Raw genomic sequence first — 27,866 nt, 5'->3', positions numbered from 1 at the left:
GAGGCAATCAATTAATATGTCTCTCTCATATCAATGTTTCTCTCTCTGTGTCTCTCCCTGTTTCTCCCACTCTCTCTAAAAATCAATGGAAAAAATATCCTCAGTTGAGGATTAACCAAAACAAACAAACTAAACTACATCAGTGGTTATCAACCTTCCTAATGCTGCGACCCTTTAATGCAGTTCCTCATGTGTGGTGACCCCCAATCTCACTGTTACAAATTGAACATAATTAAAACATAGTGATTAATCACAAAAACAATATGTAATTATATATGTGTTTTTCGATGGTCTTAGGCGACCCCAGTGAAAGGGTCGTTAGACCCCCAAAGGGGTCGCGACCCACAGATTGAGAACTGCTGCACTACATTAAAAGGATTACACAATGACTAAATGGGATTTATACCAGGATGCAAAGATGGTTAAACGTGCATAAATCAATTAATACAACATATTACATTAACAAAATAAAAGATAAAACCCATCATCTCAAGAGATGCAGAAAAAGTATTTGACAAAACTCAACATCCTATTATGATAAAAACTCTCAACAAAGTGGGCATAAAAGAAACATACCTCGACATAAGAAAGGCCAAATAGGACAAATCCACAGCTGACATCATATTCAACAGTGAAAAGCTAAAAGCATTTTCCTTAAAGTCAGGGACAGGGATCCCCATTTTTATTGCTTTTATTTAACACAGTATTGAAAATCCTAGCCACAGCAATGAGACAAGAAAAAGAAATAAAATGCATTGAAATAAAAAAGAAAGAAGTAAACCTCTCATTATTTGCAGATGACATGATGCTATATATACTACTAGAAAACATTAGAGACTCCAATAAAAAAAACTATCAGAACTAATAAATGTCTTCAGTAAAGTTGCAGGATACAGAATCAATATACAGAAATTGGTTACATTTTTATACATCAGTAATGAACAATCAGAAGACATATTAAGAAAACAATACCACTTACAATTGCATCAAAAAGTATGAAATATCTAGGAATAAATTTAACAGAAGGGGTAAAATATCTGTACTCTGAAAACTGTGAGATAATGAGGAAAGAAATTGAAGACATAAATAATTGGAAAGATATATCTTGCTCATGGGTTGGAAGGATGAAATTGTTAAAATGTCCATACTACCCGAAGTAATCTACAGATTCAATGCAATTGCTATTAAAATGCCAATGGTATTCTTGTCAGAACTAGAACAAATTATCCTAAAATATACATGGAACCACTAAAGACCCTGCATAACCACAGCAATCTTGCAAAAGAACAAAGTTGGAGGTATCACACTACCTGATATCAAACTATACTATAAGCTATACTAGGCAAAATAGCATTGTACTGGCATAAAAACAGACACATAGACCAATGGAACAGAATAGAGAACCCAGAAATATGCCCATCCCTACATGTAAATTAATCTATGACAAAGGAGGCAAGAATATACAACGGAGTAAAGACAGTCTCTTCAATAAATGGTGCTGGGAAAACTGGATAGACACATGCAAAAAAAAAAAAATGAAATTGGACCACTTTCCAACACCATATATAAAAATAAACTCAAAATGAGTTAAAGACTTAAATGTTAAAATTCTTAGAAGAAAATATAGGCAGTGAACTCTTTGACATCACTCTTAGCAATATTTTTCTATATATCTCCTGGAACAAGGGAAACAAAAGGAAAAATAAACAAATGGGATTACATCAAACTAAAAGGTTTTTGCACAACAAAAGAAACTGTCAACAGAATGAATGGGAGAAGATATTTTCAAATAATACATACAATAATATCCAAAATATATAAAGAACTCATAACTCAACACACAAACACACACAGATACAAACCAATCTGATTTTTAAAATGGGCAGAAGGCCTAAATAGACATTTTTCCAAAGAGGACATACAGATGGCCAACAGATATATGAAAAGATGCTCAACATCACTAATCACCAGGGAAATGCAAATTAAAACCACAATGAAATATCATTTCACACCTGCCAGAATGTCTGTCATCAATAAATCAACAAACAAGTGTTGGCGAAGATGTGGAGAAAGGGAACCCTGTGCACTGCTGGTGGGAACGCAGATTGGTGCAGCCACTGTGGAAAGCAGTAGAGGTTCATCAAAAGATTAAAAATGAAACTGCCATATGATCCAGCAATTCCCTTTCTGGGTACTTATCCAAAGAAAACAAAAACAGCTATTTGAAAAGATATATGCACCCCTATGTTCACTGTTGCATTACTAGTAATAGCCAAGTATAGAAGCAACTTAGATATCCATCAATAGATAAATGGATAAAGAAGATGTGCTACATATATGCAATGGAATATTATTCAGTAATAAGAATAAAATCTTGTTATTTGTGACAACATGGATGGACCTATATGGTATTATGCTAAGTGAGATAATTCCGACAAAGACAAATACCATATGATCTCTCTTATCTGTGGAATCTAAAAACAAAATGAATGATCAAAACAAAAAGAGAACCAACTGATGATCGCCAAAGGGGAGGCAGTGGGGGTCAGAAAAAATAAAATAGCCAAAGCAACTTAAAAAAAAATGAAGTTGGGGGGCTAACTACCGATTTCAGGAATTATTAGAAAGCTCTTATTTATAAGAAAGTATAGTGTTGGTGTCAACATAGACAAAAAAATCAAAGGAACAAAATACAAAGTCCCAGAAATAGGCCCACATATAGTATATGTGGGAAACAGATTTTGTTATTAAAGTTGCAAAGGCAATTGGATACAGAAAGAATATTTTCTACAAATGGTACTGGAGCAATTAGATAGCTATATGCAAGTAAATACTTTCTACTATATACAAATATTCACATATTAATTCAATATGAATCATAGACCTAAATATAAAGTCTCAACTTTATACAGGAAGGAAAGAAGAGAGGGAGGTATGGAGGTAGAAAGGTAGAGAGGGAGGGAAGGAGGGAGGGAGGGAGGAAGAAGGGAGTGAGGAAGGGAGGGAGGAAGAGAGGAAGGAAGGAAAGAAGGGAGGAAGGAAGGGAGGGAGGGAGGGAGGGAGGGAGGGAGGGAGGGAGGGAGGGAGGGAGGGAGGGAGGGGCTTGTGCTCAGGAGCTCCTGAATCCTTCCCTGCAGAGGTCAGTGGGAACCACCGTCCAACCCCTGCGGTAACCGCAGGAGGCACAAACATCCTACAGAAAGGGTAGGAGTTTCCCCTTTGCCAGCGAAACTCTCAACATAAAAGGAACATACCTTTCCATTTGCTTCACAGCGTCTTTCCATAAATGAAAGTTCTTAACTTTATTGCACCTAAATTTTTAGCCTTCTCCTGTCTGTTACCTCTACCTCATTTTAGAAACCCACCCCTATTCTAATATCATGAATACAGTCCCCTAAATATCCTCCAAAAGCTCCCCTTCTCGCTGTGCACCAATGCTAGGAAGTGAGGACCCCTGCCTCGTTGTATCCCCTCCACATGCACAAGCTCACAGAGGGGGGGCGGGAGGGTGCCCTAAAGGCTGGCAGAGCACTACAAGGCTGAGACTGGGAAAGTGTGCCCGCAGAGCCAGAACACGCTCACTGCTTAAGAGAAAAAAATCATCTTGCTTGAGGGTCTGTTAAAAGAGCTGGCATCACCCACATTCAGACAAGATGGCAACAGGCATCCATGTCTACTCCTGGTCTTAAAGAAAAGCTTTTACCATTTCACTGTTAAGGATGAAGTTCACTAAGTGTCTTCCCTGTATCAAGTTAAAGACGTTCCCTCTGCTTTTAGTTTGCTAAGAGCCTTTTAAAAATCACAAATGGATGTTGAACTTCATCAAATGTCATCCCTGCACCTTTTGATATGTGACTTTTCTCCTTTGATCTGCTCAAGTAGGGAATTCCCACACTGGACACCAAGTGATCCTGGAATGATGGATCTTGGCGTTGCTTTGTCTGGGCCTTTTGCATCTGTTTGTAATTTTCTTCTCTGTGTTCTCCTTGCTGAGTTTAGGTACCTTAGTGAATGTTCTTTTTTAAATTTCCTGGAAGAGTTGTGTCAGATTAGAATTTTGTCTTCTTAACTATTTGGTAGAACTTGCCATCAAGCCATGCAGGCTGACCTTTTCTTGATGGAAAGATTTCTTTTCTGGTCCAATTTCTCTCTTCTGTTTTGTTTTTAAACAGCTTTATTGAGATACTAGAGGCCAGGTACATGACATTCGTGCACTGGGGTGGGTCCCTCAGCCCAGCCTGCGCCCTTTCGCAGTCCAGGACCCCTTGGGGGATGTCCGCCTGCCACGGAGGCAGGAGAGGTTTCCACCACCACTGCTACACTCGCCAGCCATGAGCCCGGCTTCTGGCTGAGTGGCACTCCCCCTGTGGGAGCACACTGACCACCAGGGAGCAGCTCCTGCGTTGAGCGTCTGCCCCCTGGTGGTCAGTGTGCATCATAGCAACTGCTGGTTCCACTGTTCGGTCGATTTGCATATTAGGATTTTATTATCCTGTCTAATAATAGACAAACTTGGTAATTAACCGTAACTTCGCTACCCTTCCCATTGGCTATTCAGGGTGATATGCAAATTACTGCCAACAAAGATGGCGGCCGGCAGCCAGGCAGCTGAAGAGACAGGAGGCTTGCTTGCTCCAGTGATGGAGGAAGCCAACATTCCCCGCCTGCCGCTGCCCAGGTCTGAGCTGCAGTCTAAGAAACATTGTTGCAATTATAGAAACTAAACAAGCTCCAGATACCTGCTTTCAGTCAGCTTTGGCCTCAGAGCTTAGAGCGGCAGTGATGGCAACAATGTTTCAATTATAGAAGCTAAACAAACTCAGATACCTGCTTTCAGCCAGCCGCAGCCTCAGAGCTGGAGCCCGGCCTCAGAGCTGGAGCCGGCTCTCAGCTCCAGTGAAGCTATAGAAGGTAAATAAATCCCAGAATAAATTTAAAAAAAAAAAAAAACAGAAAAAAAGGAGAGGCTGGGAGCTTCAGTCGCCCGCCAGCCTGAAAACGGCTCTCAGCCCCTCACCCAGACTGGCCAGGCACCCCAGTGGGGACCCCCATCCTGAAGGGGGTGTGACCAGCTGCAAACAGCCATCATCCCCTCATCCAGGCTGGCCAGGCACCCAAGCGGGACCCCCACCCTGATCCGGATCACCCTTCAGGGCAAACCAGCCAGCCCCCACCCGGGCACCAGGCCTCTATCTTATATAGTAAAATGGTAATATGCAAACTGACCCAAAGAGCAGAAGGACTGGGAATGACTGGTCACTATGACACACACTGACCACCAGGGGGCAGATGCTCAATGCAGGAGCTGCCCTCTGGTGGTCAGAGCGCTCTCACATGGGAGAAGCTCTGCTCAGCCACAAGCCAGGCTGATGGCTGCCAGTACAGCGGTGGTGGTGGGAGCCTCACCTGCCTCCTCAGCAGCACTAAGGATGTCCGACTGCAGTTTAGGCCTGCTCCCTGCTGGCAAGTGGACATCCCCCAAGGGCTGCCAGGCTGCCAGAGGGATGTCTGATTGCCATCTTAGGCCCAATCTCCCAGGGAGCAGGCCTAAGCCAGCAGGTGGTCATCCCTTGAGGGGTCCCAGACTGCGAGAGGGCACAGGCCGGGCTGAGGGACACCCCCCCGCCCGAGTGCACAAATTTTTGTGCACCAGGCCTCTAGTATAGAATAAGTCACCATAGAATTTAAAGTACACAATTCAGTATTTTGTAGGATATTCACATATATGGGCAAGTTTTAGTATATTTTCATCACCTCAGAAAGAAACCCCTTACCCTTTAAAAATCAACCCACATTGCTCCCCCTGCTCTGGCAATCACTAACCCACTTCCTGTCTGTGAATTTGCCTGTCCTGGAAGATCCATAGAGTGGAATCACACACTCTGAGGCTGTCACTGAGCAGTGTTTTCAAGATTCATCCACGCTGCTGTGAGTGTCTATGCTTCACCCCTTTTTATTTTCAAACAGCGTTCAACTGTAGGATGGAGCACATTCTGTATTCCTTAGCTGACAGACACGCAAACGTGTTCACTCTCAGCTCTTATGCACAATGTCACTATGACCACTCACATACACATTGGTGCTTGGATGTATGTTTTCATTCCTCATGGGTATGTCCCCAGTGGAACTGCTGTGTCACAGAAGAAATCTGTACTTAATTGTGGGACTGCCAGTGTTTGCCACAGTAGCCTCACCATTTACATTCCAGTGCCCCGATTTCTTTGCTTATTATGGTATCAGTCAACATTCTATCTTGAACTTGTTTCTGTTACTTTTCAAGTTTTCTTTATTTCTGAATTTTCAGATTTATTGGCATGAAACTCTTCATTACATTCCCTTGTTTTATTCTGTAGAAACTTTGAGATGTTCCCCATGGCATGACACATGTCCTGAGCCTCCTCCTCAGTCTCCTTAGCCATTCACAAGACCTACACAGACACAGATCTGTTCATCTCTAATGCAGGTCTGTTTTTATTTTGTTCATTTCTCACTACTTCTTCATTCCCTCTACATCCTTTGTATTTAGCTAACTGTTCTCACTTCTGTGACAGATGTTTGCTGAGGACTTTCGAGCTTCTTCCCATTTCTAAAATATGCATTTAAGCTGCCACTGTCACCACTTCAGTCTCTCCAAAACTGCAGCATCAGGTCGCCATGCGGAGCCTGAGTCACAGCTCAGGTCACCATGCGGAGCCTGGGTCGCGGCTCAGGTCACCATGCAGAGCCTGGGTGATTGTACTGAGCCTTGGTCACAGTGCATCCTTCACTATTTTCCCTTGTTTCCTCTTGGTCTTACGGCCCATTGAGTTGGTATATCATTTCTTTATGTCCACTATGTGTCTCTAATTAGCTAGGACCTGACCACAACCCTGCACCCATTTTACACCTGGGGCTTTAGTTCATCCTTTCTACCGGCCATGCCTGATTTGTCTCTCTTTTTCTCCTCTCTTGCCTCTTTTGGGGTTATTTTTATTATTCCATTTTCCCCTTTGTAACCTGAAGTAGTACATTTCTGTTATTTTCATGAAGACCCTCAAAATCACATGAGTCTGTAATTTACCCACACACAACATGGTCAACACTGCCCCTCTGGGCAACAGGAGGCCTGAGAGCACAACTCCGCTGAGGCCGGGTTGTGTGCTGTTGGGTATTTAGTTCTACTTGTAGGACCCGACAAGAAGTTGTTCAGTGCTCCCCATCCCTTCACGTGATGGTCTCCTGGCTTCACTCCTCCCCCTGTCTGGAGTACAGCAGGGCATTCCCCAGGCCGGAGCCGTGCATCCATGTCTCCTTCAGAGCAACTCTTGACACAACTGACAATGTCTTCTTTCACCTTACTCTGGACGGTTTCCTTCTTTCACACACCAAGTGGATTGTCCTGCTGTGTCTCCAGTGAGATGTCAGCTCAGGACCCTCAGAAGGTAACTGCATTTTGTTTCCTCAGGCTGCTTTTTAATTCTCTTGTGCTCAGGGTTTTATGCTTCCAAGTCATTATGTTCCAGCCTGAATGTTCATGTTTCTGCTTGAAAAGGCACTGGGACTCTTGAGTCCTCTTAATTGCTCCAGTTTCAGTCAGTCGTTGGCCATTCTCACCAGATACCACCCTGTCCCCACCTCTGGGCCCTGGGGAAGATGGGGGCATCCTCTCTGCCCGGCTCTCGTGTCTCTCTGTTTCCCATGTGTCTCCTGCCCCAGGCTACGCTCTAGTAATTTCTCCTGACCTATCTTCCAGTTTGCTAATTCTGTTCATCAGTTTCTAATCTGCTTTCAAATCATCCATTACTTAAATTTTTTCCCAGTTGTACTTGGTTTCTCCAGACTGGCTAGGTCAGTCTGTATCTCTCACTCCTTGCAGACAGTGAGATTTGCTTTGTGCTGCACACTGACTGATCTGCTGCCATCATTTTGGCAGGGCTTCAGTTTCATTTCCTCACAGAAATTGTTTGCAGGAATAATCTGAAGCAAAAGATAAAGGGTCCCACAATCACACCCAACTAGAACCTCAGAATGTGACTTTATTTGGAATAAGAGTGTTTGCAGATGTGATCAAGGTGAGGATCTTGAGACAAGACTATCCTGGATTAGGTCACATACTGTCGAGACCCCACCCCTGACCACTGAGCAGCTCTGCTGAGACTCCACCCCAGCCCCATAGAGAGTGTGAAAGAAGCTAGGATAAATAGAGTCAAGTTGGGGACACCCATCCCTCTCTGAGGGCCAGGCCTGAGGGCCAGTGGCTGCCTCTCTGAGCACTCAACTGGTCACACATCACCACACTTGCCCCCAAGGGCAGCCAGGTGGCAGATGGACACTGCTAGATGGGGGCTGGGGGTGCAGGTGTACCCCAGGCTGAGGCCAGAGATGTCCTTGTCCTCGGGGTCCCACCCATGAACAGCCCAGCAAGGTTCAGCCCACCCTGCCCAGCAACTCTCCTCCAAGTGTCTCGTTACTTTCTGCTTGAGGCAGGGAGGGACAGGGGAGGGGGAGGACACTACAGATTTTGACAGCCCTTCCTCCTGCCAACAGGCTTGGCCATCCCAAAGGGCCACCCTGCCCGCAAACTCAGCTCCCCATGTGTGGGGGGAGCCTGAGACCCTAGTTGGGCGGAGGGGAAGAGGCTGGAGTTCCAGAAGCCGCAGTGCCCTGCCAAGGAAACCTCAGCCCCACCAGACGGCATTTAATTTCTATGTGAATCAAATTCAAAACAAATTCCAGCACTGAGACACTGGTTCTGAGATTAACCCTCAATTCTCCTGCAGCCTGTGGCCTCCCACCCAGCACGTGGAGGGCAGAGATAGTGTGGGCAGAGACACTGACAGGGTCCGGGGCTTCCAAGGGCTCTACCGTCACCCAATACCCAGCATGCCAAGGAGGCCAGGACAGGAGGCTGTGGACAGGAAGCCATGGGCAGAGGGCAGCCCCATGTGGACAGGCCATTCACACTGAGGTAGGGGCCTCATGTCTATAATGGTTGTCATCTCCGTTGGCTGGGAGAGCCTCGGGACCCCGGCTTCCCCACCTCACAAGGCCCCAATATTCCAGGGCACAAAGGGCTCTTTTTCAGCCCTCAGTTCCATCACTGACCAGCCACCCAAGCAGAGCTTCTCGCCCAGGTCCAGCCACCCTAGAAGTCAGCTGGTAGACATATGACTGAGCAAACTCCAGGACACTGGGACCCACAGCACTGCCTAAGAGAAATGTCCCTGTCCACACTTGGTGGCCCCCAGAGAAAACAGAACCTGCAAACCCTGAAGACCTCTAGTTTACTGGTGGTTCTTCAGGAGCAGGATGCTGAAGCCCAGAGTGGAAGCTGTGGGATCCCAGCTTCACTGATGGGTGAGAGGAAAGGATGAGCAGCAGTGGCTTCATGGAGGAACCAGAGTGGCCCGACAGCCTCTGTGTCCCAGTCACCAAACCCCAGGCCTCAAAGACAGCTACAGATCCACGGGGATGTCACATGAAGAGATAAGTAGGACACCAGGCAGGTGCTTGGAAAGCCCCAGAGCCACCTCGATGACAGGCTTTCTTCCTGGAGCTGGCCTACCAGGTGCAGGGCACAGACAGGGTGGCCGGGCTGGAGGAAGCAGCTGTGACATGCTCTGATCTGGGAGCCGCTGGCAGCCTCTCCACACAGGCCAGACCACTTCCCTGGCCACATCTACCTCAGGTATCGCTAAGAAAAACAAACGCAGCTTGAGGCTTGCCTTTTTCCATTCCCTCGTCCGGCTGCTGGTCTCCAGGTGCAGCGCCTGCCAGCTGGGCGGCCGTGCTTCCTCCTGCGGCCAGAGGCACCAGGCCAGCAGAGAACCACTGGGAGGGGCAGGGGAGGACGCGGGCTGGTCCTCGGGTCATAGAACCCGGCGGCCTCATGCCACCCAGGTCGGGGGCTACCCTTCTGTGGCAGCCCCAGCACAGCCACCTGCCAACCAGACTGGCCCAGCCCACAGACATCCCTTAGTGATTAGCCCTCTCAAGAAAGCAGGCTGGTCATCGCCCAGCCCAGGCCACCAGGCCTGCAGTACAGCCAGCCACTCTGCCCCACCCTCATCCGGCAGAGCCCCGAGCTTTCACCTCACACCTGCACCCTGGGGACTCCAGGAAGCCTTCCACCCCTTAGCACAATGCCCACGCCACTCGAAAAGTTAGCTTCTAAATGTCCAGGTTGGTGGTCTGCTGCACCTGGCCCACCATCCATGCACCCAAAGTCAGCAGGTATGGGCACAGCAGGCAGAGGTCAGAGCCAGGGGGAGCAGAGGGCTGCCTACCTGGTGAATGAGTACCTCAAACCCTACACTGGGCTCCTGGACCCAGAACCAGAGCGAAGGGACCACCACAGGCCTCCAGTGGAGCACAGCTGGAGCGGACTCCATGAGGGACCCTCCTGGCCTCCTCAAACATGAGCTCTGGTTACAGTAAAGAATGATGCTACTGGGCTGTCCTCTGGCTTCCTAGAAAAGTTGACAGCTAAGGCCAACCTGGAGCATGGAGGCCCTGCTCCCCACTTCCCAGAGGCTTGTCTCCAAGTGGGGCCTGACCTTACCCACTTTCCCCAGACAACTGTGCCTCCTCCTAAAGCCCCCTCCCCAACACTCACCCCCAGCCCAGTGAGAGGAGTAGGTACCACAGGGGTACCCGCCACCTGCAGGGACAATACACAAAGGGAGCTAGTAGTGCTCCCAAGCCAGGATTAAGAGGGCCCAGTGCTGGCCCCTGACAGGTGTCATTTTTCTGCGACCAGGTGATCCGAGCCAGACCCTTATCAGCTCATCACTCCTCCTGAGTCCAGGGCCCACAGCCCAAAGGGAGGAATCGTGTGTGCAGATTCTTTCCCAGGAGAAAATCTACCCACACACTTCTCCCATTGTCCTCAACATCGAGAGGCCCCTGGGCAGGCGGCAGGCAGCGCCCTTGGCTAGGGCCACCTTGGAGTCAACCCACCTGGGAGACCTCAGTCCCTCTGATGGCCTCGGGGTCCCTGGGCCATGGGTACTGGCAGAATCCCCCCTCCTTCAAAGGCTGGAAACCAGGTCCCTCCACACACCACCCCCCATCCTCCCTTGACCTGAGTGTGCCCCCCCCCCCCAGCCAGAAGCCCTACCCTATATACCCCTTGCCTGACATTTGGAGGTCTCACCCACAAAGCCACATCCAAGGGGTCTTGACAGTCTCCCTGTGGCCCCTTGATAGTCCTAGACATGGTGATAAGGTCCTTCTCATGGGTCCCCCTCCCCTCCTCCTCCCCTCTCCCTCTGCCACTGCTCCTGATGCAAAACTACTCTCTTGACACCAGGCATGTGGCCACATGGACCCTCCAGATGGACTCCTCAGAGCGCTCTGCTCTCCATGGCCTCTCCCCCAAACTCTGGTGCCCAAAGCACTGGAGTTAGGTCCAGGGCCACAGTGGCAAGGACAGGAGCAAGATTAGACCAGCTGTCCAACCACCCCCAATCCAGATGGCCACCGGCTGTGGCAGAACGTCTGCTCACACAGCTGAGGGAGCCAGGTGGCCGTGGCTTCCTCCTCACCTCAGGCCCCAGCGCAAGGCCTGCACACAGCACCACCCGTCATGAGGCCCCAGCCCAGAGTCCCATCCTGGCCCCATACTCTCACCTGCCTCTATCTGGTCTCTGTATTGGGGGGCCAGGGCAGAGTCCCCCAAGGACTGTGAAGAGGATCAGGGCAAACTGGGGATCAGGGCAGGGTGGCCCCCCAGAGCAGACTGGCTGGGAGAAGGGAGGAAGGAGGACAAACATTGGAGACCATAGATGCAGGAAGTTGCTGGTGCCCCCAAAGGATCTCCTCAGTCTGCTGCCTGCCCCTTCCACCTGTCTCCCCACTCCTGCCCAGACTCACCTGGGAGACAGTCCCTCTAATGGCCTCAGGGTCCCTGGGCCATGGGTACTGGCAGAATCCCCCCTCCTTTGAAGGCTGGAAACCAGGTCCCTCCACACTCCATCCTCCCTTGACCTGAGTGTGCCCACCCTACCCCCCCCACCCCCCGCAGCCAGAAGCCCCACCCTACATACCCCTTGCCTGACTTTTGGAGGTCTCACCCACAGGCCCACATCCAAGGGGTCTCAACAGTCTCTCTCTAACCCCTTGGTAGTCCTAGACATGGTGATAAGGTCATTCTCATGGGTCCTCCCCTCCCTCCACTCCTGGTGCAACACTACTCTGTCCTGATTACTCCCTCCCCAGAGTGCTCTGCTCTCCATGGCCTCTCCCCCAAACCCTGGATCCAGGCACGGTTGTCCTGAGGTGTGTCTCCATGGACAGCACCTTCCTGACTATCATCCAAACTCCTGACTGTTAGCTCCAGGCACCACCACTCCTGTCCCCCAGCCACGGAATTACCTCCCTTACTGCCAGTCCAACCCTGGTCACCCACAGGCAAGCCTCAGCCCCCAGCGCCACACACAGCCCCCTATGCCCCACTGGAGCTGTCCCATTTTCTTGGCAGCACCTTAACTTGCTCCTCACCCCCTCACAGGCCCATGGTGCAGCTTCATCACTCTATACCAGGTCTGCTCCTCTGGTCCCAAGAAACTGCCCTCCCTCTCCCCTCCAGGGACCAGCTCAGTACCCCACCTCTGAGAAGCCAGCAAGCGTGCAGCCACATGGACCCTCAGTTGGGCCCTAGGCTAGGTGTATGGAGAAGCAGAGAGAGCCCTCACCTTCCTGACCTTGCACACACAGCCCCATAATAGCAGCCCCTCCAGAGTGCCACCTCAGAATAGTGTTGGGGCAACCTCTTCAGCCAGGGCCCCCACCAGGCCCCCAGACCACTCTAGTAACCCAATAATCACCTGCACCCTGGCTCCCCACGCAGTCAGGGCTGGGGACAGCACTATGAAGAACTGTGAAGGCAGCCTCTGTGTGCAGGAGCCAGACAGTGTGCTGAAAGAAAGCAGGTTCTCCTCAGTCCAAGTAAGATCCTGAATATATAAAGTACTCTTACAACTCAACAACAAAAAGAGAAACTCAACCAAAAATTGGGCAAAGGAACGGAATAGACATTTCTCCAAAGAAGACACACAGATGTCCAACAAGCCCGTGAACGCTTCACCAGGAATGTGCAAATAAAAACCACAGCAAGAAAGCAGTCACACCCACCAGGATGGCTAGAATAAAAATAATTAAAAGTTATAAAACCAGAGAATAACAATCATTGATGAGGATGTGAGGAAACTGGAGGCTTTGTTCACTGCAAGTGGGAATGTGACACGATGCTCCCACTGTGAAGTACAGTTTGGTGGTTCCTCAAAATATTAAATATAGACTTATCATGTGACCCAACAATTCCACTTTAGTGTATACCCAGAAGAATTAAAAACATACGTCCACAAAAAAACTTGTACACAATGTTCACAGCAGCATTGCCCACAATAGCCAAAAGGTGGGAACAGTCCCAATATCAACTGAACGGATGGAGAAAAACTGCATGTGTCCATCCAGTGAAATATTTTCAGTCACAGAAAGGAACAAAGCACTAACACACACTATAACATGGATGAATATTGAAAATGATATGCTCAGTGAAACAAGCCAGACACAAAAGGCCACATATCGTATGATTCCATTTCTATGAAACATCCAGAATAGGCAAATCCAGAGACAGAAAGTGGATTAGTGGTTGCCAGGGCTGGGGGTGGGGCGGTGGGATATGAGGTTTCTGGGATGATGAAAATATTCTGGAATTAGATAGAGTGCTGGCTGCATAGCCTTGTGGATGAACTAAAAACCACTGAACTGCTATAACAGGGTAAATTTACAGGATATGAGTTACATTTCAATAACAAAAAGAGCCTCACACCCAGTTGGCCCCCAGAGGGCCTTAACTGCCTTTCAGACCTGCTCCAATGCCCCTCACATGCCAATGCCCACCCAGGCTAGGGGAGTCCTCAGTGCCACGCCTGGTGCTGCCTCCTCCACGCAGGCCTCCAGGCAGCCTGAACCAGAGATGTGGGACCAGCCTGCAGACCTCACAGGAGGGCCCCACCTCCCCAAGCCAGCCTATAAATGCTTCCTGCAGAATGTGGGGTGGGGCACTAACACTATGAGACAGCCTCAGGGCTCATGCCACCCCTCCCTACTTCTTTTAAAGAATAACCAAGGTAGAAGCCACAGGCCTCCACTCATCTGGGGCAGCACTATGATGCAGGTCTAGCAATCTCCCTGGGGGGGGGGGGGGGTCTCTTTGAGGGCTGCCTAAGCAAACATCAGGATCTCTAAGAAATGGACAGCAAAGTGTCTAGGAGCCAGGCACAGTTCTCAAAAAGCCCCAGACTCAGCCCCTGGCTGCCCGCTCAGGAGGCAGAAGGGCCTTTCCCCTGGGGTCTGCAGAGTCCCTTCCTCAACAGGTTTCAGCACACACCTGAGGACAAGGCCAAGAAAGGGGCCAGGTGCTGGTGCTCTCCATCCCAATGCAGGCCAAAGCTTCCAGCCCACCCAGGTCCATGAGTGTGTATCCCAAATTCACCAAGAGACTCAGGGCAGCCCTCCTTTTGGGAGCCAGGCCCCCCCCCCCTTTCCAAGAGGGCATCTGGCCAAGAAGTCTAGGCCCCCCAGCGCAGGCATCTCCAAAGCCCCTGGAGAACCAGATGGAAATGCCACCTGCTAATCATGCCTGAGAAGAAGAGCCAGGCCTAAGAGGAGAGCCAGTGGGCGGCCTGGAAGGTCCTGCCTAGTGGCCAGAGGCCAGAGGAGGGCAGCAGGAGCAGGGCAGCAGCTCATGGGTTGGGTTGCAGCCTCAAGGAGGGGGCAGGGAGGACTCCCACCACCCACGTGACCCTCCCCCAGGCCAGCCTCTCTGGGTTTCTGGGCTGTAACTGGAGCTGCCCTGACTGTGAGCCTCGGTGCCAGGCAGAGATTTCGGAGAGGGGGAAGGGATAAGCGGGCCTGGATCAGGTCCTTCCTCCTGCTCCCTCTGCCCTGTGCAGCGCATTGAGAGGCCTCCTGGCTCCAGACAGACCCTGCCTCCCTTGGGCCATCTCCTCCTCCCTCTCCCTCTGGCTTCTGCCCCTTTGCTGGGCCAGGTGAAAGGACCCTAGAACCCCAGCCCAGCAGGTCACCGTGAGCCAAAGAGGCAGAGCCTCCATACACAGTAGCATAAAACAGAGTGTGTGTTGCCCCCTGTCCTCCTCCCAGGACTGGCCCTTCCTGAGCAAAAAGCAGGGCAAAGTCAGCTGGCCGGAGGACCCATGGTGTGCCAAGCTTCCCCCACATGCTACATGTCCACCAGGACTTTTCTCTGAGAGGGAGCTAAAATACACACACTAACAGCTCAAAGACTTCCTCAGAGGCAGAGTGCAGGGAAATCGGAAAGAGGGATGCTGGGGGGGCGGGGGGGGGGGGGCGTAGCTGGGAGCCAAGATCCTAACCTCCCCCTGACTGATCTTCCCCAGGAGGAGTGGGCAGCAGCAGAGCCTAGGCAAAGCACAGCTGGGGCAGACAAGCCAGAGCAGACAAGCCCGGGGTGTGTCTGGAGCCTGGGGAACAGACCTGTGGCTGGGCCAGGACAGCAAGAAGGCACAGCTGGCTGACAGGCCAGTGTGACTCACCCATGGACCTGCGGCCAGACGGCCATCCTCTGACCCTCCCTCTGCCCATGAGGGCGAGGTGAAGGCTGCACAGATGGCGCGCAGGGGTGTGCCAGCCTCCACACAGCCTGGGCCCCAGACAGGGCCAGACCCACCAGCAGCCAGGAGAGGGCCTTGGGGTGGGGGCTCCAGATAAGACACGGAGCTGACCCCGAAAGACAACCCAGGAGAAAGGAACAGAAGGAGAAGGAGGGAGCAGGGGACACAAAGGAAAAGTTTCCCATGAAAATATTTTATTTTCTTTGAGAACAGGATACACCTGCAGGGCTCCTCGCCCAGTCGGCCTCTCCCCGCCCTGGCGGTGCCACATTTCTGGACCAACAGGGCCCTCTGCCGGCCAGGCCACCGCCTGCCGGCGCGGGGGCCAGGGGCTAGGGAACAGGTGAAGGGTGAAGGGCGGAGGGTGGCAGCGGGGCGCGGCAGAAGGGAAGAGCACCTCGGACAGGTGCCAGGCCGAGAGAATGGGCCATAGCTTCAGGGTCGGTGCGGGGGGAGGGGGCAGAGGAGGCGGAGAAGGGTCGGAGGGCTCCCCTAACGATGCCACCCCAAACTTAAGTGTGCCCATATGCGTATCGCAGCGAGGGTCCCCAAAGGTCGCTGGGTTGTATGTCCCAGATAGGGGAGCGAGGAGTGAGGAAGGGCAGGAAGAAACCGCGGAGAGGGGCGCGCGGAAACCATGCGCACTGCTGCTGCTCAGGAGGAGCGCACAGCGCAACGACCCCCAAGACGGCGCGGAACAGCGTTCACGGCCCCGCTGGGCCCGGCGCTCCGGCCGGTCCCACAGACGCGCTCCCGCGAGCCGGGGCAAGGGAGCGTCAGAAGCAAAGCGCAAGAAAAATAAATTCCTCCGGCTTGGAGTTATTTTTTTTTCCTTTGGGGCTCAGTACAAGGAACATCTGGATTTTGTACGTATTTTTTTGTTGTTGTTAAATTAACTTCTCGAGGAGAGAAAGGAGGGGGAAGCTGCAAAGGGGGTGGGTGGGCAGGGGCTGGGAGGTTCCAGTCGTTTGGCAAGAACTCAGCGGCCTAAGGGAACCGGGACCACACCTTGGTCCCCGAGTTCCAGGGAGCCCGGCGCTTGGCTGCGGCCGCGACAACGACGACTCCGGAGTCACGGAGGACAGCAGCCTCACGCCAGCCCGTCAGGTACTCGGGCCCCGGTCCCCACGCCGCGCAGCGGGGACACGGACTCGCCGACCCAGCGACGCGCGCACCGCAAACAAACAGCTCCAGGCAACCCGGCAGCCCCCGCCGGCCGAGCCCCGTGCACCTGGTCGCGAGCCCCGCGCCGCCCCCGCCCCCGCCCCCGCCCCGGGCCTGCCCGCCCGCCCGCCCTCCGGGCCGCCAGGCACCTACCCGAAGTAGGCGGCCGAGGGGCGCAGCGCGGCCAGCAGCAGCGTCAGCGCGAAGGCCACGGCCAGCCAGCGCGCCAGCAGGGGCCCATCCAGCATCTTGCCGCGCCACGGCGGCTGACCATCGCGCTCCTGGCCCCGCGCAGGGCGCCCCGCGGCCGCCGCCCTCTTATAGCGCCCGGAGCGCCAGGCCGGGGGCGGGGCCGCCAGCTGGGCCCGGCCCGCCCCGCCCGGGGAGGGATCACGCCGGCGCCGGGGGCGGGCCGAAACCCGAGCCAGCCCGCCGCCGCCGCACCGCCTGCCGGCCCCGCGGGCCTCGGAGCGCACCCGGCGCTCGCGGAGGGGAGGCGTGCGAGGGGCGGTGGGACCTCGGGACCGGCGGGAGGGGCGGGAGCACGCAGAGGGCCGAGGGAGAGGACGCGCTCCCCGGCGGCCGTGGAGGCGGAGCCGGGGCGGAGCGTAGGCGGCCCGGGAGGAGACAGGGGTGAGGGTGGGGTGGGGCGAGCACTGGCTGGGCGGCGGGCGGCGGGCGGCGTGAGAGCAAGGGGTGGGAACGTCGGGGGAGCTGTGGGGAGAACTCGGGGCTGCGGCGGTGGTAGGGTGGGCCGGAGCGGGCCCGGGGTGGAGCTCGAGGTCGGGACGCCGGGGGTTAGGGCTGCTAGGGACCCGGTGTCAAGCCCGAACTGAATGGAGTCGGTCCGCTCCCCGGGGAGTTTGGAGAAAAGGGAGCCGAACAGCAGGTGATGTCCGCGCCCTTGGCGAAACCTGACCGCTCAGGAAGCGAGGGGCGGGGTTAGAGGCGCTGATCCCTGGTCTGTTGGCCTGGGAATTGGGCTACCTGGCCATCTCAGGCCCCAGCCGAGAGGCTCAAGCTTTTGGGACCTCTGTCTCCCCATCCTTAAATCGAAGATGAGGTAGAGGCTAAGGTCATAGTCACTGCTGATCCTCTGGGAGAAGGGGCCTCTAGGGGACGAGGGGAAGGCCTAGAGTTGGTAGAGGCAGAAAGGAGAGATGGAGCCACTTTTGAAGCAAATCGTGTCACACCGAGACACCCAAATCTAAATTAAAACAGATATATTAGCAGATACAGGAGGGGGTATGGCATCAAGGAGAATCTTTACAAGCCTCCTGGGCTAGGGGTTTCCCCTGTCCTGCGGGGAGGAGAGCATGGCTCTGAGTCCCGCTGAGCTGCACTGGATGCCCACACAATGTTGGCAGCCTTTAGATGACAGTGAGGGGCCCGGAGACTGGGGCAGCGGGGCAGAATGTAGCTCCCTATCAGCATCTGAACATGGAGAACCTGCCTTCAGGCCCAGTGCCCTCAGTCCTTGGTGACCTGTCTCTGGATGAGAGGCAAAGCAAGGGGGTGGAAAACGCACTTCTCAGTGGTCCAGGAGCAGGACATTCAGTTCCTGCCTCTCCCGGAAGGCCATCCAGGTGAGCATGCTTTGTCCTCCTGGGGAGCTTCTGGTGCATGCCTGGGTGAGGGGTGGGCAAATCATTCTCTCTCTCCGCCTGTTTCCCCATCTGAGACCCATCAACCTCCAGGGAGTTGTGGCTCTTTCTAAGCTGCAATGTCATGTTATGGAAGCCCTGCCATGGCTTTGCCTCTCCATGGGTGTGACAGCCTGTCATTCCTCACTCCAGAGACCCTTCTGTGGGAGGAGGTTCTCCCTTGCCCACTTGGTCACCTCACCAACAGGCTAGCACAAGAGAGAGAGCTCCAGCCCACCCAGGCTGCAGGCCTGGGGGCACCCTGCCCTCCCCACCACAGCCGGCACAGCCTACAGTGCCTTCACCTGAAGGCCTGGCCCCACACCCGGGAAGTGTGAGGCATGGCGTCGGGGGCACAGAGTGATGACATGTTTAAAGGCACTGAGATGTCGTCCAAGAAAAATGAAGTGTGAGATTGTAAATGTGTGTCTGGAAGGCACTGCCGGCGTTACTAGTACAGAACTCCCTTCTTTGAGAGCTCAGGGTTCTTGTTAGCTGCCTAGTGAGTGTGAGCAAGGCAGCCACCTGAGGCCCAGCCTGGGACCCATGGGCAGCAGCTGTACAAGGGTCTGGAAAGATGAGCACCTCCTGTGGACTCTGAAAGGGGAAGGCCACCATGGTCCTGTCAGCTCAGCCAGCCCTAAGCAGCTCCGCTGTACCCCATTTGAAACCCCAGATATCAGCAGAAGAGGGGTTCCAGCCAAAACCGGTTTGGCTCAGTGGATAGAGCGTCGGCCTGCGGACTGAAGGGTCCCAGGTTCGATTCCGGTCAAGGGCATGTACCTGGGTTGCGGGCACATTCCCCAGTAGGAGATGTGCAGGAGGCAGCTGATCGATGTTTCTCTCTCATCGATGTTTCTAACTCTCTATCCCTCTCCTTTCCTCTCTGTAAAAAATCAATAAAATATATTTTTAAAAAAAAGAAAAAAAAAGAAGAGGGGTTCCAAGAGACCCCTTCAGCGTGGAACAAGGCCTACAGAAGAACCAGGCTTTACCAGGCCACATGGTGGAGGCAGCGCCCAATGCAGGCAACATTGGGTACACCTGAGTTCCGGGAAAGCCGCCTCAGCCCCTGCCCCTGCACCTGGGGAGATGGCAACTGGTGGAGATGGTACCACCAGCTACCCCCACCTCATCTGGACCTTGGACACAGCCAAGCCTTAAACCCCACAGTCCATCAGGCCTGGCTGCTTTGCCCCATTCCTGCCTGCATTCTAACCCTCCCCTCGCCCAGTGACTGGGCCGGTGGGAAGAGTGAAGGTGGCCCTCAAGGCACCTGTGGAGTCCAGCCCTCTCTAGAGGGTACCTTAAGGTTCCCACCTTTGTGCCTGTAGCTACTGCCTCCCCCACACCCAGTCCAGTCCATCTATGCTAACTCTGGTCACCTGTAACACCTCCCCTGGCCACTCCGCTTCTGTCCAGGCTGGAGAAGGAAAGTGAATTCATGGAGAACAGCTATTGATAAGCCAGCACCTGCTCAGTTGATCCTGGATGGTCAACTGAGGTCCAGAGAACTCCTGCTGAAGGGCACAGGGCAAGCTTTGGGGCAAATGCCTGAGCCCAGCTTCCTGCTTTCCCAGCTCAGGCCCCTCAGAGACCATCTCACTGGCCTCAGGCACAGCATGAGGATGTTGAGAGACACCCCCAAGAGCAGATGTCTCTCAACAAGCATGGTGTGCTCTGGGCAATGGCAACGTGGCCCTACATCAGAGAAGCTGAGCTTTAGGCTTCCTTCATCCCTGTGGCCACCAGGCCTGCCTGGCACAGACTGGCTGGCCAGGAGAGGACAAGTTGGCAGGGACTACAGCTGCCCTGCACAGAGTAAGGCAGACAAGGAATGGTCCAGGCTGGGCTGGGTTTGTCTCCGCCCTGCACACTTGCCTAACAAGGGTTAGAACATGCACAGCCCCAAGAGGGCCACATGGGTGCCCAGAAGTGCTATGTGCTCTGAAGCAGAGCCCATTCAAGGGTGAAAAGCATAAAGGCAGCAAGCCATGAATGCTGACCAGACCCGGTGTGTTTGCAAATGTCCATGAGACCTCAGCCCTGTGAGCTGCTGGGGTCAGCACAACAGGTCCTGAGCGTGTTGACACAGGGAAGGGCCTGACCATGCAGAAGGCTGCCAAGGCCTCATCAAACAGCAAAGTCCTGCTAAGTCAGGGGTGGCCAGCATGATATCAGGCTGGATGAGGGCAAGCTACCCAACATATATGGTACAATAGTGAGGCCTCAATGGTCCTTTCAGAGACCTCTCAGTCACCTCTTTCTCAGGCCAGAGAGAGCGGAGGGGACAGGACAGGAGGTCCACCTTCCCAGTTGGCTGAGATGGCCATGTTGCCAGGCTGCTGCCTGGGAGGGGGAGCAGTTCTCCCAGGTGGTCTGGGAGAGTGGGTGAACAGCCACTTATCAGGAAGCATTGCCTAATTGGGAAGGTTTATGGGGCCAGGCAGGGGGTCTCCCTGGGGGAGACAGCGAAAGCCACTTATGAGTCATTTGAAACTGAGCTGGACAAAGAGCTCAAGGAGAAATGATCCCACCCAGGCTGCCAGTCTGGGCAGAATGAGCTCATGGGCTGTGGAGCATGCGTGCTTCCATGCATGTGTGTGCGGTGTGTGGCTGAGCGGGGTGGGGAGGGGGGAGAACACTGGTGCTCAAACAGCTGGGACTGGGAATTGGAGCCCAGCAGGGCCTTCACCATAGCCCTCTCCCTGCATGGCCAGGCTGCCCCCTGCAGGTTGGCAAGGAAAAGGCCCAGCATGTAGTCTAGCGTCCTGGTCCAGCATCCAGTTCAGCATCCTGGTCCAGCACGAACACCCCCTCTGGACATTGCCCAACATAGTACCTTTCTTGGGACAGATGCCAGATAGATGTGGAGGTTATTCACGATGGGACACTGTTCATATCGTCTTGTCCTCTGTGAAACACATGTTGGAGACTGGATATATGATACGCAATTTTTAACGTATTTCAAAAGTTTTAAAACATTGTTTTGAGAGAAATGTAGATTCGCATGCAGTTGTAAAAAATAAAGAGAACCTTTGTACCCATCACCCATTTCCCCCAATGGTAGCATCTTGCAAAACCTTAGAACAATATGCCAGGAAATTGATACTTGCTACATGCACTCATCTGTGTGCACATGCATAGTTCTGTGCACTTTTATCACACGTGGAGGTTTATATGTCTACCACCATAGTCATACTGAATATCTCCATCAGCACAGGATCCCTCATACTCCTCCCCCTACCTCCTGGCATGCTAATCTGCTATCACTTGTATGTTCAAAAATGCTATATACCTGGAATCATACAGTATGTAACCTAAGATTGGCTTTTGCATTGAGCATAATTCTCTAGAAATTCACCCAGGCTGTCAAACGTATCCATAGTTCCTGTTTATTGCTTCAAAGCAATTCACTGTATGGATGTCCCATAGTCTGTTTAACCATTTGCCTGTTAAAAGACATCTGGGTTGCATCCAGTTTCGGCTACTACAAACAAAACTACTGTAAACATTAATGTACTAGTACAGGGTTTGTGTGAACATGGGTTTTGTTTCTCTGGGACTAATGCCCAGGAAGGCAATAGCAGGGTAAGGTGGTTGCATGTTCAGTTTTGTAAGAAACTGCCAAACTGTTTCCAGGCAGGCTGACCATTCACTCCCATCAGTAGTGTGTGAGTGGTCTAGTTTCTCACCTCCTCATCAGCACTTGGGTTGTTGCTGTGTTTATTTTAGTCATTCTGATAGAGGGTAGTGGTATATAATTGTGGTTTTAACTTGCATTTACCTAGCGGCTAGTGATGTTGAATATTAATGATCTTTATCTGCTATCTGTATCTCTTTGGTGAAATGCTTGCTCATCTTTTGCCCATTCGCTTCTTGGATTATTTTATATTGAGTTTTGAAAGTTCTTTATATATTAAAGGTATGATTCTTTTGTCAGATGCCTGCTTTGCAAATATTTTCTCCCAATCTGTAGCTTGTCTTCTCATCCCCTTCCTATGGGCTTTTGTAGAGCAAAACTTTTTCATATTGATGAGGTTTATCAATGGGTTTTTTTCCATTGGTGATGTCTAAACTACTTTGCCTAGCCTAAGATTCTAAAGATTTCTCCTTTTTAAAATACAAGTTTAATGTTTTTATGGTTTACATTTAAGTCCATGACCCATTTCAAGTCAATTTTTTTCTAAACTGTGAGGTTTAGATCGAGGTTCTTTTTTTTGGCCAGTTGCTTCAGCACCATTCGTGGGAAAGGCTCCTTTCTCCTCTGAAGCGCTTTTGCACGCATGTCAAAGATCAGTTGTGATGTCTGTGTGGGCCTCTTTGTGGCTTCTGTTGCCTTCCATTCGTCTCTGTGTGTGTTTCTCAGTGTGTGACAACACACTGTCTTTTTTGTTAAATATATTTTTATATCTTTCAGAGAGAAAGGGAGAGGGAGAGAGAGAAACATCATTGATGAGAGAATCATTGATCTGCTGCCTCCTGCACTGGGGATCGAGCCCACAATCCAGGCATGTGCCCCAACCGGGAATCGAACCATGACCTTCTGGTTCATAGATTGATGCTCAAACACTGAGCCACGCAAGCCAGGCCCACACTGTCTTTTTTTTAAAATTAAATTTATTGTTGAAAGTATTACATAGGTTTCCTTGTTCCCCCCAATGACACCTTCTAGCCCGCCCACAACCCCTCTTCAACCTTCCACCCCCCTTTCAAGGCTTTCACCATCCTGTTGTCTGTGTCCATGAATTATGCATATACGCAAGTTCTTTGGTTGATCTCTTCCCATCTACCCACCCTCCGCTGCCTTTCCTCTGAGTTTTCCCAGTCTGTTCCATTCTTTCAAGTCTCTGGATCCATTTGGTTAAACAGCTTATTTTGTTCATTAGATTCCACATATGAGTGAGATCATGTGATACTTGTCTTTCTCTGACTGACTTACTTTGCTTAGCATAATACTCTCCAGGTCCCTCTATGCTGTCTCAAAGGGTAAGAGATCCTTCTTTTTTATTGCTGCACAGTATTCCATGGTGTGAAGGGATCACAGCTTTTTTATCCACTCATCTACTGATAAGCTCTTGGCTGTTTCCAGATCTTAGCTATTGTAAATTGTGCTGCTATGAACATAGGGGTGCATACATTCTTTCTAGTTGGTGTTTTGGGTTTCTTAGGCTATATTTCTAGAAGTGGGATCTCTGGGTCAAATGGCAGTTCCATATTAAATTTTTGCGGAAACTCCACAGTGGCTGCACCAGTCTGCATTCCCACCAGCAGTGTACTAGGGTTCCCTTTTCTCCACATCCTCACCAGTACTAGTATTTGTTGATTTGTTGATGGTAACCATTCTGACGGGTGTAAGGTGATAACTCATTGTAGTTTTAATTTGCATCTCTCTGAGGATCAGTGAATCTGAGCATTTTTTCATATGTCTCTTGGCCTTTTGTATGTTCACTTTGGAGAAGTGTCTATTTAGGTCCTTTGCCCATTTTTTAATTGGATTCTTTGTCTTTCTTTTGTTAACTTGTATGAGTTCCTTATATATTTTGGTTATTAAACCTTTATCAGATGTATCATTACCAAATATGTTCTCCCATACAGTGAGCTCCATTTTCATTTTATTAAATGGTTTCTTTTGCTGTGCAGGCACTTTTTATTTTGATGTAGCCCCATTTGTTTATTTTCTCCTTAGTTTCCTTCGCCCTAGGAGATGTATCCATAAATATATTGCTACGAGAGATGTCTGATATTTTGCTGCCTATGGTTTCTTCTATGATTTTTGTGGTTTCATGACTTACATTTAAGTATTTTATCCATTTTTAGTTAATTCTAGTGTATGGTGTAAGTTGGTGGTCTGGTTTCACTTCTTTGCAAGTATCTGTCCAATTATCACCATTTATGGAAGAGACTGTCTTGACTCCATTGTATGTTCTTGCCTCCTTTGTCAAATATTAATTGAGCATAATGGCTTGGGTCAATTTCTGAGATCTCTGTTCTGTTTCATTGCTATATATGCCAGTTCTTGTGCCAGTACCAGGCAGTTTTGAGAAAAGTGGCTTTGTAGTATAACTTGATATTTGGTATTGTGATCCCTCCAACTTTGTTCTTCTTTCTCAAGATTGCTGAGGCTATTTGGGGTCTTTTTTAGTTCCATATAAATTTTTGGAGTATTTGTTCTAGATCTGTGAAATATGCCATTGAGATTTAAATAGAGATTGCATTGAATCTGTAGATTGCTTTGGGTAGTATGGACATTTTAATGATGTTAATTCTACCAACCCATGAACACGGTATGTTCTTCCACTTGTTTATATCTTCCTCTATCTCTTTTTTCAATGTCCTGTAGTTTTTCGAGTGCAAGTGTTTTACCTCTTTGGTTAAGTCTATTCATAAGTGTTTTAATGTTTTTATTGCAATGGTAAATGGGATTATTTGTTTAGTGTCTCTTTCTGAGAATTCATTCTTGGAGTATAAAAATGCCATCAATATTTGGATGTTTATTATGTATCCTGCTACATTGCCAAATTCATTTATTAAATCTAGTAATGTTTTGGTGAAGTCTTTAGAGTTTTCTATGTACAATATCATGTCATCTGCAAATAATGAGAGTTTTACTCCCTCCTTTCCAATTTGAATGCTTTTATTTCTTCTTCTTGTCTTATTTCTGTGGCTAGGAATTCCAGGACTATGTTGAATAAGAGCAGTGAAAGTGAACATCCCTGTCTTGTTCCTATTCTTAGGGGAAATGGTTTTAGTTTTTGCCCATTGGATATGATGTTGGCTGTAGGTTTGTCACATATGCCCTTTATTATGCTTAGATATGATCCCTCTATTCCCCCTTTGCTGAGAGTTTTTATCAAAAATTGGTGTTGTATTTTGTCAAATGCTTTTTCTGTATCTATTGATCTGATCATGAGATTTTTCTATTTCAGGTTGTTGTGATGTATCACGTTTATTGATTTGTGAATCTTGGACCAGTCTTGTATCCCTGGAGTAAATCCCACTTGGTTATGATGTATGATCTTTTTAATATATTGCTGGATCCGATTTGCTAATATTTTATTTAAGATTTTAGCATCTATGTTCATCAGGGATATTGGCCTATTTCTCTGGTTTTGGAATTAGGATAATGCTGGCCTCATAAAAAGGGCTTGGAAGTGTTCCTTCCTCTTGGATTTTTTGGAATAGTTTGAGGATATAGCTGTTAGTTCTTTGAAAGTTTGGTAAAGCTCCTCTCTGAAGCCATCTGGATCAGGGCTTTTGTTTGCTGGTAGTTTTTTGATGACTGCTTCTATTCATCAGTTGTTATTGGCCTATTCAGGTTTTTTTATTCTCCTTGATTCGGTTTTGGGAGATTATATTTTTCTAGGAATTTGTCCATATCATCCACATTGTCCAGTTTGTAGGCATATAGTTGTTCATAGTATTTTCTTAACAATCCTATGTATTTCTGTAGTGTCAGAGGTTACTTCTCCATTTTCATTTCTGATTTTTTATATATATTTTTATTGTTTCCAGAAAAGAAAGGAGAAATCGAGAGAAAGAGAGAGAGAGAGAGATCAATGATAAGACAGAATAATTGATCAGCTGCCTCCTGCATGCCCCATACTAGCGATCAAGCCTGCAACCCAGCCATATGCCCCAACGGAGAATCAAACCCTGATCTCCTGGTTCATAGGTTGATGCTCAATCACTGAACCACTCCGGCCAGGCATCATTTCTGATTTTATTAATTTGGGACCTCTCTCCTGGTTTCTTGATGAGTCTGGCTAACAGTTAATCAATCTTGTTTATCTTTTCAAAGAACCAGCTCTTGGTTTCATTGATCTTTTGTATTGTTTTTTTAGTCTCTATGTCATTTATTTCTGCTCTCATCTTTAGTGTTTCTCTCCTTATACTTACTCTGGACTTTTCTTGTTGTTCTCTTTCTAATTCTTTAAGTTGTATGGTTAGATAGTTTATTATTAATTTTTCTAGCTTTTTTGAGATAGTCCTCTAGTGCTATGAACTTCCCTCTCAGGACTGCTCTTACTGTGTCCCAGAGATCTTGGGTCTGTTCACTGTCATTTGTTTTCAGGAAGTTTTTTATTTCTTTCTAGATTTCAGTAGCAACCCATTTGTCTATAATAATAAAAGCATAGTATGCTAATTAGACTGGACAGCCAAACGACCTTCCGGACGTCATTATGGTTGAAGCTACTGCGGTGGTGGCTGAGGCAGAGGCAGTTAGGGGCGATCAGACAGGCAGGCGAACACTTAGGGGTGATCAGGCAGGCAGGCTGAGTGGTTAGGGGTGATCAGGCAGGCAGGCAAGCAGTTAGGAGTGATCAGGCAGGCAGGCAGAGTGGGTAGGGGTAATCAGGCAGGCAGGTGAGTGGTTAGGGGTGATGAGGCAGGCAGGCAGAGGCAGTTAGGGGTGATCAGGCAGGCAGGTGAGTAGTTCGGGGCGATCAGGCAGGCAGAAGCAGTTAGGGGTGATCAGGCAGGCAGGTGAGTAGTTCGGGGCAATCAGGCAGGCAGGCAGGTGAGCAGTTAGGAGCCAGTGGTCCTGGATTGTGAGAGGGTGCAGGCCAGGCTAAGGGACCCTGAATTTCATGCACCAGGCCTCTAGTTGTTTAATAACATGCTATTTAGCTTCCATGTGTTTGAATGTTTTTTACCTTTTTTACTATAGTTCAGTGGTTCTCAACCTTTCTAATGCCACAACCCTTTAATGCAGTTCCTCATGTTGTGGTGACTCCCAATTTCATTGTTACAAATTGAACATAATTAAAGCATAGTGATTAATCACAAAAACAATATGTAATTATATATGTGTTTTCCGATGGTCTTAGGCGACCCCTGTGAAAGGGTCATTCGACCTCCAAAGGGGTCACGACCCACAGGTTGAGAACAGCTGCTATAGTTGATTTCTAATTTCATTCCATTGTGATCTTAGAAGATGCTTGATATGATTTCAGTCCTCTTGAATTTGTAGAGACTTGTTTTGTGTCCTAACGTGTGGTCTGTCTTTGAAAATGACCCATGTGCACTTGAGAAAAATGTATATTCTGCAGCTTTGGGGTGAAATGGTCTATAAATGTGAATTAAATCCATCTGATCCAGTGTGTCATTTAGAGTCACTGTTTCCTTATTAATTTTTTGTCTGGAATACCTATCCAGTGAAGTCAGTGGGTGTTAAAGTCCCCAATCTAACTATATTGCTGTCGATCTCTTCCTTAAAGTCCTCTAGAAGTTTGGTGTTTTTTTAATGTATTTAGGTGCTCCTATATTGGGTGCATATATGTTTACCAGATAGCTTGCTGAATATAATAATCTTGGTTTCAGATCCTTACTGTTCATTACCTTGAGTACTTCATGCTATTCCCTTCTGACCTGTAGAGTTTCTGATGAGAAATCAGCTGACAGACTTACGGGAGCTCTT

At 49.8% G+C, this 27,866-nt stretch overlaps 1 protein-coding gene across 1 annotated transcript in view; it reads right to left on the bottom strand.

Moving 5' to 3' along the window:
* Window positions 1-17,310, bottom strand: part of WNT9A (Wnt family member 9A) — a 30,188-nt gene extending 12,878 nt beyond the window's left edge. The window contains exon 1 of the mRNA XM_059695815.1: window positions 16,956-17,310. Coding sequence (XP_059551798.1) covers window positions 16,956-17,050 — 95 coding nt within the window. The 5' untranslated portion in view covers window positions 17,051-17,310. The remainder of the gene's footprint in view (window positions 1-16,955) is intronic.
* Window positions 17,311-27,866: the final 10,556 nt, after the last annotated feature.

Source organism: Myotis daubentonii, chromosome 5 (assembly GCF_963259705.1).
Source record: "Myotis daubentonii chromosome 5, mMyoDau2.1, whole genome shotgun sequence".
Classification (NCBI taxonomy): domain Eukaryota; kingdom Metazoa; phylum Chordata; class Mammalia; order Chiroptera; family Vespertilionidae; genus Myotis; species Myotis daubentonii.
The sequence above is the reverse complement of the archived record's forward strand: the minus strand, read 5'-3'. Positions and strand labels throughout refer to the sequence as shown.